Genomic DNA, 17,500 nt, shown 5'->3' on the forward strand with positions numbered 1-17,500 from the left:
CACATATATACACATATATATATATACACATATATATATATACACATATATACACATATATATATATATACACATATATACACACATATATATACATATATATATATATACATATATATATATATATATATATATATATATATATATATATATATATATATATATATATATATATACATACATACATACATACATATATACAGTGGAGGAAATAATTATTTGACCCCTCACTGATTTTGTAAGTTTGTCCAATGACAAAGAAATGAAAAGTCTCAGAACAGTATCATTTCAATGGTAGGTTTATTTCAACAGTGGCAGATTGCACATCAAAAGGAAAATCGAAAAAATAACTTTAAATAAAAGATAGAAATTGATTTGCATTTCATTGAGGGAAATAAGTTTTTGAACCCCTACCAACCATTAAGAGTTCTGGCTCCCACAGAGTGGTTAGACACTTCTACTCAATTAGTCACCCTCATTAAGGACACCTGTCTTAACTAGTCACCTGTATAAAAGACACCTGTCCACAGAATCAATCAATCAAGCAGACTCCACACTCTACAACATGGGAAAGACCAAAGAGCTGTCCAAGGATGTCAGAGACAAAATTGTAGACCTGCACAAGGCTGGAATGGGCTACAAAACCATTAGCAAGAAGCTGGGAGAGAAGGTGACAACTGTTGGTGCGATTGTTTGAAAATGGAAGGAGCACAAAATGACCATCAATCGACCTCGCTCTGGGGCTCCACGCAAGATCTCACCTCGTGGGGTGTCAATGGTTCTGAGAAAGGTGAAAAGAATCCTAGAACTACACGGGAGGAGTTAGTTAATGACCTCAAATTAGCAGGGACCACAGTCACCAAGAAAACCATTGGAAACACATTACACCGCAATGGATTAAAATCCTGCAGGGCTCGCAAGGTCCCCTGCTCAAGAAGGCACATGTGCAGGCCCGTCTGAAGTTTGCCAATGAACACCTGAATGATTCAGAGAGTGACTGGGAGAAGGTGCTGTGGTCTGATGAGACCAAAATAGAGCTCTTTGGCATTAACTCAACTCGCTGTGTTTGGAGGAAGAAAATGCTGCCTATGACCCCAAAACACCGTCCCCACCGTCAAGCATGGGGTGGAAACATTTTGCTTTGGGGTGTTTTTCTGCTAAGGGCACAGGACAACTTAATCGCATTAACGGAAAATGGACGGAGCCATGTATCGTGAAATCCTGAGCGACAATCTCCTTCCCTCTGCCAGGAAACTGAAAATGGGTCGTGGATGGGTGTTCCAGCACGACAATGACCCAAAACATACAGCAAAGGCAACAAAGGAGTGGCTCAAGAAGAAGCACATTAAGGTCATGGAGTGGCCTAGTCAGTCTCCGGACCTTAATCCAATAGAAAACCTATGGAGGGAGCTCAAGCTCAGAGTAGCACAGAGACAGCCTCGAAACCTTAGGGATTTAGAGATGATCTGCAAAGAGGAGTGGACCAACATTCCTCCTAAAATGTGCGCAAACTTGGTCATCAATTACAAGAAAGCGTTTGACCTCTGTGCTTGCAAACAAGGGTTTTTCCACTAAGTATTAAGTCTTTTTTGTTAGAGGGTTCAAAACTTATTTCCCTCAATGAAATGCAAATCAATTTCTATCTTTTATTTAAAGTTATTTTTCGATTTTCCTTTTGATGTGCAATCTGCCACTGTTGAAATAAACCTACCATTGAAATGATACTGTTCTGAGACTTTTCATTTCTTTGTCATTGGACAAACTTACAAAATCAGTGAGGGGTCAAATAATTATTTCCTCCACTGTATATATATATATACATATATATATATATATATATATATACATATACATATATATATATATATATATATATATATATATATATATATATATATATATATATATATACATATATATATATATATATATATATATACATATATATATATATATATATATACACACACACACACACACACACTTTGTTATGGCAGCACTGTGGCGCCGTGGTAGCGGGTTCACTTCCCGGGTCCTCCCTGCATGGAGTTTGCATGTTCTCTCTGTGTCTGCATGGGTTTTCTTCCCACAGTCCAAAGACATGCAGGTTAGGTGCACTGCCGATCCTAAATTGTCCCTGGTGTGTGCCCTGTGGTGGGCTGGCGCCCTGCCCGGGGTTTGTTTCCTGCCTTGCACCCTGTGTTGGCTGGGATTGGCTCCAGCAGACCCCCCATGACCCTGTAGTTAGGATATAGCGGGTTGGATAATGGATGGATGGATACTTTGTTAAGCAAGGGCAAATGGACTTTCTGCATGACCTTTGGGGATCAGAGCGCAGAGTCAGCTGTCTAGTACTGATCAATGATGACAAACGGAAGCACTATGAAACACTACATATCCAATATTAATGAACAGTTAAACGGGGATAGATTCAAACATAATAAACACAATGTGTGTAATTCATAAGATACAGTATGTGGGTTATTCATGAATTCACGAAAGTAGAACTGGCACAATAGCTTTTGCATCTGCCTGATGTTTTTTCACCACCTATCCCTGTAACATTAGGGATAACACATTTAATATATTTAAAAAAAAAAAAACCACACACACACAATTTTATTCTTTGGAATGGTACATTTCTTATATGGGAAAGCAAACAAAATATGAAGTTGATGTCTTTGCTAAGTTAATACGTGAATAAATAATTAGGCTTAAGGGTCAGGTCCTCAGTGAAGGATTTAGTTTTACTTTATCCTAGGACACCAAAATAAGAGTTACATACAGTATATTCAAAACTAAAATCCGCAAAGAACAATGAGAATTTGGTACAAGTATCAGTTCATGAAAAATGCTGGATCAATTTTAACAGCTCACATACAGAAAAATAAGTACAATATATTCAGATCTGGGTAGGAACGAAGAGAGCAGTGGAGTTGGAAGCAATTATTGGGTAGATAGATATATAGATAGATAGATAGATAGATAGATAGATACTTTATTAATCCCAAGGGGTAACTGGAGTAGGTAAAAATGTACTGACCCAGATGCCAACTTGAACAAAATATAATTTGTAATAATAATGTGTTAATATTTCCAATTTCATATATACTGATTCAATTAAACCCATTTTCCGTGAGTATTTTTGATAAAAATATAGCTTCTTTTTTAATTTAAGTTTACTCTTATGTTTAAACTCGCTACAGCCTTTAAACCCAAAATTTTACAGGTTAGAGAGCTAAAAAGTATGATTCACACAGGCAGTGATGAAAGGCCTTGTATCTACTATATTATGTTACTTGAAAGAACACATCAGTCTAATAACAAATAAAGTCATGGCTGGTGAGAGGGCTTTGGAACCGGTAGATAAATCCTTCGACTCTGACTACTTAGTTTCCGGTACTTCTGACTCAGACTCCTCTGTATTTAATATGCTAATGTATTTTCCATGTTGATTGACGGAATGCAACATACATGTCATTTAACCACACAACTACTGGCTAGGAAGCCGACTCTCTACCATATTGGCCAGTTTAAAGAAAAGACAAGAACCCCTGAACAAACATCAGGCTGTAGCACACACCTCTACCTACATCATTACACTTGTTTACACTCAAATTAACTTTTTAAACATGTTATATCTGAATAAAATAAACACTTTTTGTAATGTACCATAATCCAATATGTGAATGTAAGGTTGTATAATAGCTCAGCTGAACTTCACACTAGTAGTAACACAACTATGCACAGGGCTTTATTCTTACATCAGAGAAGTACTTAATTATCACTATATTTTGTGAAATGGGACATTTGAACTTGCTGTATTTTTTTTTCATTACAATTTAAATTTATTAGGAGCCTGTACATTTTTGCTGACTCTGACTCCAGGTACCCAAAATTGTCTCCAACTCCTCAGCCCTGGATGGTGGTACCAGAAACTGAAGAGCTGGAGTCAAAAGTTTTGTCTATCAACTTCACAGCACTGGTAGCAAATTAAATTTAGTCCATTACTTGTACTTAAGCAAATTTCTTGAAAAAAGTTTCTTTTCAGAGTAGTTTTAGCAACAATGCCTTAATGTAGTGCATCTGTAAACTAAAAAAAAAAAAAAATACTTTTACATCATTCTTACCATAACATTTTTCACATTTACAGTTGAATTTCAAGACTCCTATACTGCTCAGAATTAGCCATCAGCTGACTTATTCCATGGATTTAATTGGTCATTTTCAGCTATACGTCACAATTGTTTCTCCTACTTTTAGAACAACGAAGTGTCATCAATAAAATACACAAAATAATTAATCTGAAAGTAGTAAGGCTCTGCTATTGGCTATCAGTCACAAATATCCTGATGTAGTCAACAAGCAGCAACTTTAAAGAAAACACACTAAAAAACGTGTTACCCTTTATTCTGATGAGTTCAAAAAGTACTGCAATGGAGAGATTCCCAGATAGACAAAGTGAACACTTCTGGCCTTAAATTCAGTTTCTGATTAAACTGAAGATTAATTTATTTCTGCTGGGTGGGGATGGTTTGGGTTGCATCATTCATCGTCATCACTTCATGGCAAAAATAGAACTTACACCACACATAAACTTCACCTCCAACTTAAGGAAACTTGCAACAGTGTTTGCTTTTCCCCTGTTCTTATTATCAATGTTTGCCATAGAGCATCACTAACTCGTTATCTATGCTAGACCAGTAGCTAGATGCAAAACTTAACACATAAAGCTATTTTTATTGCTAATTTAATTTCATGGGACATTTATATGCGACTACAGGGACATAAAATGTTTTTGCCTAGTTTAGAAATATTAATGATAGCTACCTGTGCCAGATCATCCGAAAAGACATTGAAAGACCTAATTATATGCATGTAATTAAATTTTGCTAACATAAAGCATCTTCAGAAAAAACAGCAAATAAATGAACACTCATCTAGTTACATGAAATACTTAACAGCAAGTGGTCCCCTCATAGTACAGTACACCACAGTAATTTAACTGCCATGCACAAACACTTTTATGCTGTTTGAATTTTAACTTGAAGGCAGAATGATACTATGGAGAAAAAAAAAAGTCAAATTTTAGGATTCTACAGAATAAACACCATTTTCTGCCACCACACTTCTGACTGCACTTTACAGAACTTAAGTGCATTAGGAACATTATGAAATCACACCAAGAAGAGTCTGTTTCTATAAACTTTAGCTAATGTATCTACAGTGGAACCTCGGTTTACGAGTAACTTGGTTTACGAGTGTTTTGCAAGAAGAGCAAAACTTTTTAATAAATTTTGACTTGATAAACAAGCGATGTCTTGCAATACGAGCAGTATGGATACACTTTGTCCGCTGAGCGTCATTCATGTGATCACAACTGAGCTGATGGTTGTTCTCTCTCACGTGCACGCGTCTCTCTCTCCTTATCTCTCTTGCTCGCTCCCGCGTCCGTCCGCCTCTCTCTCTCTCTCTCTTTGGCAATTGTCTCCTATTCTCCGTCTAAGTCTGTGTGCCTCACTCATATAGTCAACATCCGTACGAGCATATACTGTTTACTACAGCATTGTGTGTGTGTGTGTGTGTGTGCGTGCACACGTGTGTGCTGTGAAGTGCGAGTCACCATCTTGCGCCCCAAAACACGAGGCTGAGTCTCAGTACTTTAACACCACCAGCCGCCTTCAGCTTGAAACAGCAACAGCGCTGTTATTTATTGTAGCGGGATCTTTATGTTCCTTGTATCACCCATTGACGGCAGGCTCTTATAGCATGTCTGTGATCTTTTTGGATGCGCTTATACGGCGAACTGCTACAGCGCTGGGAGACTGCGATTGCTTTGGGACACTCTTCCGCGCATCTTCCCGTTGGGTGGAATCCCACATGAGTTTAGAAACTCACTCACACCAGCAATGATTCTTTTTAAAGGTAAAGTGCAGGTTAATTTGTTTTATGTATTTTTACTTTATATTTTGTATTAATCATTTTTATATGAATAGTTTTGGGTTGTGGAACGAATCATCCGAGTTTCCATTATTTCTTATGGGGAAATTCACTTTGATATACGAGTGCTTTGGATTGCGAGCACGTTTCCGGAACGAATTATGCTCGCAAACCGATGTTCCACTGTACTTTGTCCATGTCCAAGTTCTGTGTATGGTTGTCGTTGATGGAAAGAAAACACATAAGTAACACAAAACCTCATCTCTATCTACACATTCACGGCTTAATATGCAAAAGTACTTTTATAATCATATTACCTTACCAGAGTTTTTAATCAGTTTACATCTAACCCTTCTGATACAAAGCAACTATTAAAGCATTCCTAAATTAGCCCAGAAATATCCTCATAACTCATTATAATGAACAGCTGTGAATGAGATGAAATATGTCTTTTGTTTTATCTACTTGTCAAGCAAAAGATTATGTTTTAACCTCATCCTTTATCTCCAACAGAACTACAACATTAGTAGCAAAAATAAAACAATTGTGTGGATTTTGACAAGCTAGAACTACATAAAACACAAAGGACAACAAATTAGCATCCTTTGCAAACACTTCCGTAAATACTCTGCTCTCATCACATCCCCTGGTCGATAACTCCTATCAGCACAGCAGTGTTGTTACATCCATTAGACACCTGGGAACAGCCCTGTTCATTCACTTATTTTTGGTGAGCTTTTTCCTTTTTGGTACGTCAGTACATGCCATTCATCCACTGACAAATATCGCCACTAGAGCACATGCACTTAGTAGAACTGGAAAGCATCCAGACCACTCAGCTGGTGAACAAACACTTTGTGTTGCAGACATAATTTTAAGTGGTTTTTCCTATGAATGTACATTGAATAACCCATAATGACAAAGCGACATTTTCAGAAAGGTTTGCAAATTAAAAATCAAATAATTCATAGAACTATTCAGAACCTTAAAACTTGGTACTTTTTGGAAGGCAGTACTGAAATAACCATCTCTGCTTTACTTGCCTAGTGTTCTGAGAAAGTCTTGACGACACTGACCGGCGTCTGTACTATGTATTGCAGCAGAATGGAAACGGAGCTAGACTTCAGTTTGATGCTCAATGACCTTGCCCTCACATTACAAGGCTATACTGGGCTAAACAGGCTGACCTGAAACAACTGAAAGAGGACATTCCAAATGCCATTATTATTTTTGTGTGTATGGGAATGTACTAGTTCTTTTTTTGATTATGATCAGTTTCTTTTTGCTCAGAAACAATGTAAAAAAAAAGCAGAGAAAAAAGTCAAATCTTATATCAAATTCCACAAAGAATTCCAGAAATTGACTAGACAAAATTGGCACCTTTTCAAAGAAATTTGTAAGAAATAATTGGATTTAAATCTTATGATGCACCTTAATTTATACCCAAACTGACTTCTGACAACAGGGGCTGGCAGTACAGAAATAAAAAAAAAGGTTTTTTTTTTTTTTAAAAAAAGGAGAAAAGTTGAGTCAATCTTTGTGTCTGAAGGAAAGAAAAGCAAACAAATTGTCACCAGGATTTGAGAAACAAAATTCTTCAAAGCATGGGCAATATCGAGGCTACAAGGCCATCTCCAGAGGCCTTAACAATTATGTATCTATTATGTGCAAGGTAAGTAAGAATTTTACTGCCAATGGCACTGTAGCTAACCTCCCTAATATATATGTGGATGGAAGAGAAAAATTGCTAGAAGATTGAAAAGAAGGACTGAACCTCACATTTCTAAAGAACCTCAATGAACTACCACAAAAATTCAGGCTGACCAGCAGATACAAGATAGAACCATGTCAGCTTGCACTATTTGTCGGGAGCTGAATGAAATGGTAGGAGATTCATGACAACTCAACTGCTTCCACAGAGACATGAAAAAGCCAAAACTTGTATGTAGAAGTCAATGTTCCTATGACAGAACATCCTGTGGTTATACGAAATCAAAATATAGCTTTTTTTTTTTTTTTTTTAAAACTGCATTACTGTACCATTTACAGAAAATAAAATTGAGACCGTCAAAAGAAAAGAACACTTTCCCTATGGTCAAACATGGTGGAGGTTCACAGTTATTTTGGGGTTGCTTGCAATGGGTGCCTTGACTGTGTGCATGGACTACTGAAGAATTTTGGAGTGCAATGTAAGACCCAATGTCAGAAAGCTGGGTCTCAGATAGAGGTCATGGGTCTTACAGAAGGCCAATGAACATTGTATAGTTATGAAATGGCCAACAATGAGCCCAGATTTAAATCCTATAGAACACATGTTGAAAGATCTCAAAACGCAGTTGAGATAAGGAACCCTGTGACACCTGGATCAGCTGGCAAAAGAACCGTGGTCCAAAATTCCAGAGTAAGAAACTCACTTGCGTTTACAGGACGCAGATGATTTGTTATTGCCTCCAAGGATTGTGCTACCAAACATTCATTTTGAAGATGCCAATAATTTTGTCCAGTCTGTTTCTGGAATTCTGGGTAGAATGATTCCAGATTTCTTTTTTTTCCCCCCTCTGCTTTTTTGTGTAGTTCCAATGTAAATGAAAGAAATAAAGATGCGAAAACCAAACAACTTTAAACTGAAACAGTTTTCTGAAAGAAGTGTAGGAATGCCAATATTTTTTCCACATGACTATGCATGTACACACACACACACCAATTAATATCTATCATTTCAGAAAGTTGGCATTTTATAAGAGCTAACCTTTACTTAAGTCAATTTTTGGACGATGTGATTTTACTTCAGTTACCCATTTATAGTGTACGTGTATTAAATGTCTCTGAAAGATTTTGTAACAAATATTGGACTCCCAGATGAGGTTTGAACCCAGTCATCTGTTAAGAAATAGCAGGATGGCTTAATCATTTAACTTAACTATAAGCCATTCTAACAAAGGAAATCTGCTACAATACTGGCAGGTCACGGATAACCGGTGTATTATGGTTTGCGGAAATAAGATAACAAACCTTTACTCTCTCTTTCAGATTCTGTCCAAATACAAAAGCTGATTCAGTCTGTACATCTTTATTCTCTTCTTTCTCTTCTGTGTCATCAAGCCCATCTTTCTTTTCATTCTCCTTTTCCTGTGGAAGCAAAGATTTTAAATTCTGCAACCAAAACTGAAACAGGGCCAACACAATTTGAAAAATAATTTGTTAGTCTGCACTTTTAAAGCATACTCGGTGCAGACTTTTCTCCCACTTTACCGTCACTTCTATAGTTTGTTATTGTAGGCATGTTCAGTTGATCTGATATTTCACTTTAAATCATTTCCTTTCTATGAATGCATATGTTAAACAGAAAAACCATAAGCTTCATTAAATGCTTCCTTATTTAACACAGATTTCTTCTGTTCAAGGCTACAAAACAGTGTAGATTATTAAAAATCAAAAGTAAAATTATGAATGGAAACTGAAAAATCAAGCAATGTGTGCAAAATAAAGCAAATGGAAGTTAATAAATGTGAATACCCAGACTTGTAATGCATATCATTCCATAGTGTTGTGAGGATGTCATATTCTGCAGCATTTCTAAAAGAGCCCCAATACTGATCCTCTAACAATGCAGTTTGAGAAACAACCTGAACCTAACTCAGTGTTCACCATTAAAACATCAAGTTAAACAGAAAAAAATTAAGAAGCTCTCAACCAGCAAAAACATGTGTGATCTTTTACTATTCACTAGAGCCAATGGAACAGATCAAAAGATACACAAGAGATGGACAGAACCAGAAGTTCCTTTTGTCATGCCAATAGTTTGTACGTCTAGTTTTCTCAACGCACTTGTAACATTTGTCCATTAAAGCCACTAGCACATACCACACTAAAATCTCCAAATGCTACCTGGAACTAAAGCACATCACAACCTCAAAGCCTAATCTATAACTTAGAAATGCCTGGGTTTATACAAAATGTTATTTACAGTCACATACTACCATCCAAGCAGCTGAACTTTACTAACAGAAACGGGGGTAGAAAAATAAAAATAGAAATTAAACAAGGAGCAGTGTTCATATACAATATATCAGAAGAATGCAGAGCTGACCGTCAGCTGACCAGCAACACTGTGATTAGGAGTTAAACCTTTCTCCTACTTTTACTTAGTAACAAATGAATAAAGTTTTATAGTTATTTACTCAACCTCATCTATAGGCTCCGAGGATGATTGCACCCTGCAATGATGGAGCCAGAAAGGCTAGAGAGAAACATTCACACTGGCACTGGCAGCAGATGGCAGCTCAGATGTAACAGTGCCGGCCCCTCAACCATTCCAATGCTGAGTAACTGGGGGGCCTAGGCCAGAAAGAGCGAGAGCGAGAGAGAGTGTGTGTGTGTGAGAGAGAGAGACTGCTCTGTTGGGCCCTTGAGCAAGGCCCTTAACCTGCAGTTGCTGAGCGCTTTGAGTAGTAAGAAAAGCGCTATATAAATGCAAATAATTATTAAGGAGAGAGAGAGAGAGAGAGAGAGAGAGAGAGAGAGAGAGAGAGAGAGAGAGAGAGATGTGACCTGGGAGGGAAAAATGTAATGTTTCCTTTGAAAGGCTGCTGGATAGGCAAACCAATAGGTATTATGAATTCGACCTTCACAGCCAGAAAGATAGGCACCATGAAGAGTTGGCAGGGGTTTAGAACCATGCCAACAGAGGACAGCAGGTGGTTCCAGAAAGGTAAAATTGAAAGCATATAGAGCTTTTATATATAAAGTATGGTAAGTAGGTACATTAGGTAGCAGAAACCCAGTGGAAAGAGTATGGAATATGTTGTTTTTTTAAGACCAACATCCAGAATCTGCCCAAAAGACCTAAGTAAAGGCAAATTTAAGCTATAACTCACTCATTTAAAAAAAAAAGAGAGCGAGCAAGCGAGAGGCCAGGACAGAGACAGGCAGACAGACGAAAAGGAAACACTGACACATTGTTTAATTGGGCAAGTTAACCCTATAAGTGTTCAACTTCAGTTTAGGGATTTTCATAGTGGAAGCAGGATTTTAATTTTATTCTCTGTAGCACATAAAGAATGTTTTTCTTTTGTGTATTCCTTAATTGTGCGTTTTATTTAATTAATATCCCATATTGAATACTTTCGGTCTCCTTGATACAGATCTTCAGTTTTAGGTTGTCCTATCATTTTCATTGCCTATTATGAAACAGTATGAAGTGTTCAAATAGGAACAGAAGGCAGATAGTATTGGGAAGAAAAGAAACATTTAGAGCTTTCCCAGTATGAAATAGTTCTGCAAATTTTCGGACAACCTCTTTCAACTAGGGGAGATAAAAATAAAACCACCCATTAAAAATTATAAAGAGGATGAACACTTCTTGAATAAACATGTAAAAAGGTATTCTCAAATACAGGTTTGTGCATGCCACTAAAAATGGAGAAAAGTTGCAATTACACAATTATCAAAAATGTATACTCTGACATATATGTAAATTTACCTCGGATGTAGTGCTGTCAGAAACCTCTGTGTTATTTTGGGACTCACAGTTGCTTTCTGAGCTTGAGGTCTTGTTCACACCATTGGTTCCACTGGTGGAATCTGCAATTGGGAAAGGAAAAAAATGTCAAATTAGTTTATATCTCATTGACATTTTCAACAGTGTAGCTTAGACATTACCTGTGAAAAACACTCTTCCATTTTTATTTTTGTGTTTACTGAGAGCAAAGTGTGAAGGCATTTGTCAGACTCTGATTAACCACAAAAAGGATACCCACCACACTCTGACCCACGTGGATTGTGACCAGAGTGCAGCAGGCGACAACTCGGCACCACATTGGAACAGAGAGGTTTTATTTATTTTTTTCGCTAGATTGCCAATCCTGCCACCAACCCCCAAGTTTTCCCTGTAAATTGGCGGACCTGCAGATTAACATCATACAGAGGACGAAAACGCAAACAGCTCAAATTTAAAAGCACAGATCTAAAATTTTTAATTTCACAATTACTTTAGTTTCCTGGTGTCCCCAGACATTAGCTGCAGGTAATAATGTTTGTTCTGAGTAAATGATCTAACAGTATAGACAGCCCTCAGGTTATGAACGTTCCATTACTGTGGATGTTCATTACCCAATCTGGTAAACAAGTTGGAATTTGCAGAGAAAAATGACTGTTAATGGAAATGTTGGAAAAAGGCATAATGCTTTACTGCTTAAACAAAAATGTTTCAAACTTTATTAATAAACTTATAGTGAAGCACTATTATTGCACTTTACATCACAAAACACAAATAATTTAAAATCAGATGAACCATGGTGATGTACAGCATGTCGACCCTATGCACAGGCATCCTACAGTTTTTGATTACGATAGGTAGTATATCACGGAGTTGGAAAAAGCATAAGGATGCAGCATGAAAACTTACCACTAACTGATCCCTCAGCAGAGATCTGCTGTCTTTACAGAGGCATCACAGAGAGTGCCAAGCTCTCCCTTCCAGCTGTTGTATCCTCAAGACAGCATGGTTGGGATACGCATATACTGTAGGTTGCTGATAATTACCAGCACTTTCCGTACGAGATGCTTACCACTGATTGAGCTTACTCTATGGCAGCTGGTTACATTCTGAGATGTGTGCACAAAGGTACAAAATGACTGAAAATGGTGACAAAGACCACAGTGTGCAGTACTAATCCTCACTGTTGGTGATGGCTGTTGTGTGTTCTTCCACTTGCAAAACCAGCTAATTTAGTTCAGAAGTCAAAAATGGAATTCACAAGATGAAAACAGAAACTTGTGAATTTTATATGCTTGTTTGGATCTGCAGAATTATTGTAACACGAGACCCACCTGTATTAAATAAAACCATCAAAAAGCTTCAATTATGTGGTACCATTAAAACTAAAGTATCAGAAGGTAAACCTAAACAATGTTGTGAAAGTTAATATACTAAGAATATAAAATTCCAAATACATACATGAAGTGTAACTTTTTTTAAATGTGCTCCCATTAAATGCGTGAGGAATGACTTCACTTTGATATGAGAAGTCTTTGAGCAGCTAAATTCACTGACTACAAGTAAATAGTCATGTCCTCTCACAATGTTTATAGTTTCTTTCAAATAGATGTGACATGATCTTTGCAAGTTACTTTAATTTTGTTGGTAATTTTGCAATAATCTCTATAATATGATTAAAATAATTTGAAATGGGAAGTGTCTAAATGCAATGCTATAAACACAACCGTTAATATTGCAAATCAATTTATTCCATCAGTATTGAGAAGTGGGCCTTAGCTTTATTTCATATTTTACTGCTTCATATTTTTGAAACTCCCATTCACTGACTACTTCAAATGATATTCTTAGAATTGTTTTTTAGCCGTTCCTTTTGGAAAGGGACATTTTTAACTCTGCTGTATAATTGAACAATGTAACTAGTTTAATTGTGTCTCCCATCAAAGCCACATTTTGAAAATTTAAGTGACTTAACAAAATTCAAAAGTTTATTTAATCATAACTGCAAAAAAAAAAAAAATCTTAACTCGCAGCATGGATAACTCCTTATTTATGCAGTCAGAAAAATTATAGTCTTCGTAAGTATAAAAAAATCCAATGTTGTAGTAAGTGGAATAACCTCTTAATTAAAAAATATACAGGCAGTCCCCGGGTTACATACTGTACAAGATATGGACTGTAGGTTTGTACTTAAGTTGAATTTGTATGCAAGTAGGAACAGGTACATTATTTTAATAAATGCTATTGTTGACCAACTGTAACCAAGTGCTCTGCCAATGAATGGAGTTTCACCTCTCTCTGACCTTTTTATTATTTCTACTTTATTTTCAATGGTGATGGTTTTTATCTTTATTGTATCACCAGCACTTGAATCAGACTTGTGTTTCACAGACATTCTTGAAGGGTGAAGATGAGCTCTTCTGCACAGCGCTATACAGTACACGCTATCACAGCAGGAAGGCACCCGTCAACACGTCTGATGTACTGACGAGACAACTTCCTACTATGTGAATAACAGTACAAGCAGGCTTACTATTGAGAATGACTGGTGGCGGAGAGGGAGGGTTTGGGGGGGGTCACCTCCACTACAGTATGCTGACTGCAGCATCCGGCCACCGAGAACGAACACGGTGTGGCCAAAGGCGTGTAGTGAATCGCCCGACCCCAATTCAACAGGCAGCCATCCGAGACACACTACAATGTTACTCCCGCCCCCCCGTTCACCCTCAATGGCCTCGGTTCAGCCACAATCGGGTCACATTACCAGTTGTTGTGTGCTTTAGTGAAACACCCCCATCCCCGCTCCATTCAGCCTGTGTCCAGTCAGGAGCAGTAACTGCGGCGGCGTAGTAGGCAGGCAGCGAACCATTGTCCAGCACACGAGCGATACCTGTGGCCCTGGTGACTGTGCACCACGGGTCACCGCTTGCTGCTGGGAGCCACCCAAGGGACACTACACTGGGCGAGCAGCAAAATCGCCCCCCTCCTGCCACCACATGCAGCATTCCCAGGCCGAAGATGACGTAGCAGCACTTAGTGAGGCAAATGCATCACAGCTGTGGCCTCGTTCGTAAGTCGTAGGTCGATGTCCGAAACCTGGGGCCTACCTGAATATATGCATTTATGATGGTTCGAGTTACAGGAGGTGGTTTGGAAAATTAGTCTGTTGCACTACAATGGCTCCAATAGGGTTTTCTTTTTATTGGAAACATTTTAAAGAACATTTGAGAGAGGAAAAAAAAAAACCAAAAAAAAACACTTTTGACAAGAACAGACCACTCAGCCCAACAAAGCTCAGCAGTCCTACCCATTCAATTTCTCCAAAACAACAATTTCAGTTTTGAATGTCCCAAAAGTCTTGCACTTTATCACAATACTTGGAAATTTATTTCAACTGTCTAAAGTGAAAGGGCATAGCCGACTCTTTTTCATTAATAGACTGCATTCTTTAATTGTGGGAAATGACATCCTTCACAAAGCTCTGTGATGGACAGTGTGATTTTCTACGCTGTGGTATGCTAGGCTGGTAATATTGCTTAAAGATGGGTCCACCAAATCAAAAACATAATTAAAAAGGCAGGCTCAGTTATAGGATGCACTTTGGACCTCCTGGAGATCATAGTGAAGGAGAGAATTGAAACAAAACTGAGTGCTGTTATGAACACTGCTGCACATCCTCTCTCTAACACACTAATATTGGGGACTTTCAGCCAATGAATTATTCAGCAGAAGTGCATCAGGAAACATGACTGGGGCTTCTTTACACCAAAAGCAATAGGTCTGTGTAATGCCTCATTGTGACATCAAAGTGTGTGTGCAGATCAAAATGTGTGTGTGTGTATTTATTTACCTATTTATGTATTTATTAATTTAAAGAGGTTTAGTAAAAAGCCACATTTCCCCCTGGGGACAAATAAAATTATATATATTTTTTTCTCTATGTAGAGGAAAGAAAAAAAAAAAACGCCAAACATTTGCCAACGTTAAGAGTAAATTTTGTTCAAACAAGATGCCAATTTTGTACGTGTTCAGTTGAACTCATTTTAAAGTAAAAGCCTGTCTATTGTACAAATACCTTTCTTAACTTTAAAAACTTCAGTCATGTCCCCTTTTAATTTTTGATTGCATAAACTGAAAAGGAACAACTCTTTCAAATGCTCCTCATAACTTGTGGTATGCTTGTGCACGATTTTCAAACCTACAAAATAAAATACTGGCATCACTAGCTTAACACTCTTCACTTTGACCAACACACCAATGCTTTATCAAAAATATGTATTTTAAAATACAGTAGAAACAAAGTATCCATGGATTACCATGGGCCAAAAATATCAAGGGAAAATTCCTGAAATAAGTGATCTGCGCATTCCATTCATAGCACATGGCAAAAACCCAGCGCATGCTAGCAGCATGTTGGGGTGTACCTTGGTGTCCGACGCCATTTTTGCTGCACTGATGGATCAAGTAAAGTATAGTCAGCCTTTAGCCTGTGGTTGTGAAAATAACCCTTAATTTTGATTAATGATGGTCCCAAGGTGAAAAAGTACATGTAGTGATGCCGGCAGTTCTTCAAAGCCTAAGTGAAGCCATGAAGTGCTTTCGAACAGAGAAAACAACAAAGAATGGAGAAGATGGCGAGAACCCACAACAGACTATTACTAAAAAAAAAAAAAGTTTAAATGTAATGATAAAAATATGTTCTTGAACTGTGTGTGTACAAGATATTTTGCCTTGCTCCATCGTCCCTTGAGGGTTAAGCTAAAACATCAGGATCCTTTTCATTCGAAAGAGAGAGCACAAATATAATAATGTACAAAACATTTCACTATTTAATGTTGGTAATGTCTTATTGTGCATAATTTATAAATTAAACTATCATTGGTATTATGTAAATTAAGATACACAGAGTCAAAAGTTTTATAACACCTCAGTTTTTCCAGTTTTCTTCAAATTTAATCAACTGAAATGCAATGAATGCCATAAAATGGTGAAAAGATAAACAGTAAATTTCAAGAGGCTTAAATTTAAATCTTTGGTTAACAAAAACTGAAACCGGAAATATCTGAATATTACAAATGGGCCTTCTTCAGGGAACAACTAATAGGTTACAACCTACAGATGTTCTGCAGCAATGTGCATCATACAGACCAATTTCACTTCTGAATATTTACTTCATAAAAGGTCAGAGTGACGCTACTTCTGAACTTTAAATGACATTTTGTAAACTTCAGTAAAAGTAGTGCATTGTTTCATAAAACAGCTTTAAATTTGATGTTATTTCTATTTATTATGGCAAAGAAGAAACAACTTGCTTTCCCCCCACCCCAAGCACGCCCTAATTAAGACTAGACTTCAGAGTCCTGGCCTCCGACATGCCAAGAGTCAGGGCACATCCTAAACAAAACAAACCTGCAGCAGCGGTGTAGTAAGGATTAAAACTGAGATATGTTGTGATGGTGCAGTTAAGATACTGTACAATAAACGTAGGGTAGGGTTACTCAAATGGCGGACTGCGGTCCACAATCCGGACCGCGACTGTCTTCTGCGTAAGTCAACAGTCGGTAAGCGTGATTAAAAGCAGCAATGTAAAACAAAATTTTGAGACAAAACACGCCGAGTACTACAATGTGAATTATCCACCTAAGTCAGAGCTCCGTTCGCATAAGTTCGACGCCCTTAAGTCGTCGTTGGTAGCAAGTTAAGCGACCACCACACAATCAAATGTTACAGAAGCTTCGCTACACATTGTTTGGGTTCTTGGCAGACAAAGCATTTACTGATGCAGAGGTTGTTAAAGAATGCATGATGTCTGCTTCTTCGGTTCTGTTTAGCGACAAAAAGTGTGTTGAACTGATTCAGCAGATACCATTATCAGACAGTACTGCTAGTCGTTGTGCAGATGACCTTTCTGACAATGTCAGTGGTCAGTTAATATCAGATCTTAAACAGGCTGAATTGTTTGCTCTCGCATGCGATAAATCCACTGATAAAACTGACATGTTTCAACTCTGTGTGTTCACAAGATTTTTTGATGGCCATAATTTTGTTGAAGAGTTTGACATT

General features: G+C 37.5%; 1 protein-coding gene across 1 annotated transcript in view; it reads right to left on the minus strand.

Moving 5' to 3' along the window:
- The window catches only part of LOC120537823 (ran-binding protein 3-like), a 90,250-nt gene that overhangs the window by 21,471 nt on the left and 51,279 nt on the right, over positions 1-17,500 (minus strand). Inside the window, exons 8-9 of the mRNA XM_039767045.1 lie at positions 11,423-11,523; positions 8,953-9,069 (exon numbers count right to left, since the gene is read on the minus strand). Coding sequence (XP_039622979.1) covers positions 8,953-9,069; positions 11,423-11,523 — 218 coding nt within the window. The remainder of the gene's footprint in view (positions 1-8,952; positions 9,070-11,422; positions 11,524-17,500) is intronic.

This window comes from Polypterus senegalus, chromosome 10 (genome assembly GCF_016835505.1).
Source record: "Polypterus senegalus isolate Bchr_013 chromosome 10, ASM1683550v1, whole genome shotgun sequence".
Taxonomy (NCBI): Eukaryota; Metazoa; Chordata; class Cladistia; order Polypteriformes; family Polypteridae; genus Polypterus; species Polypterus senegalus.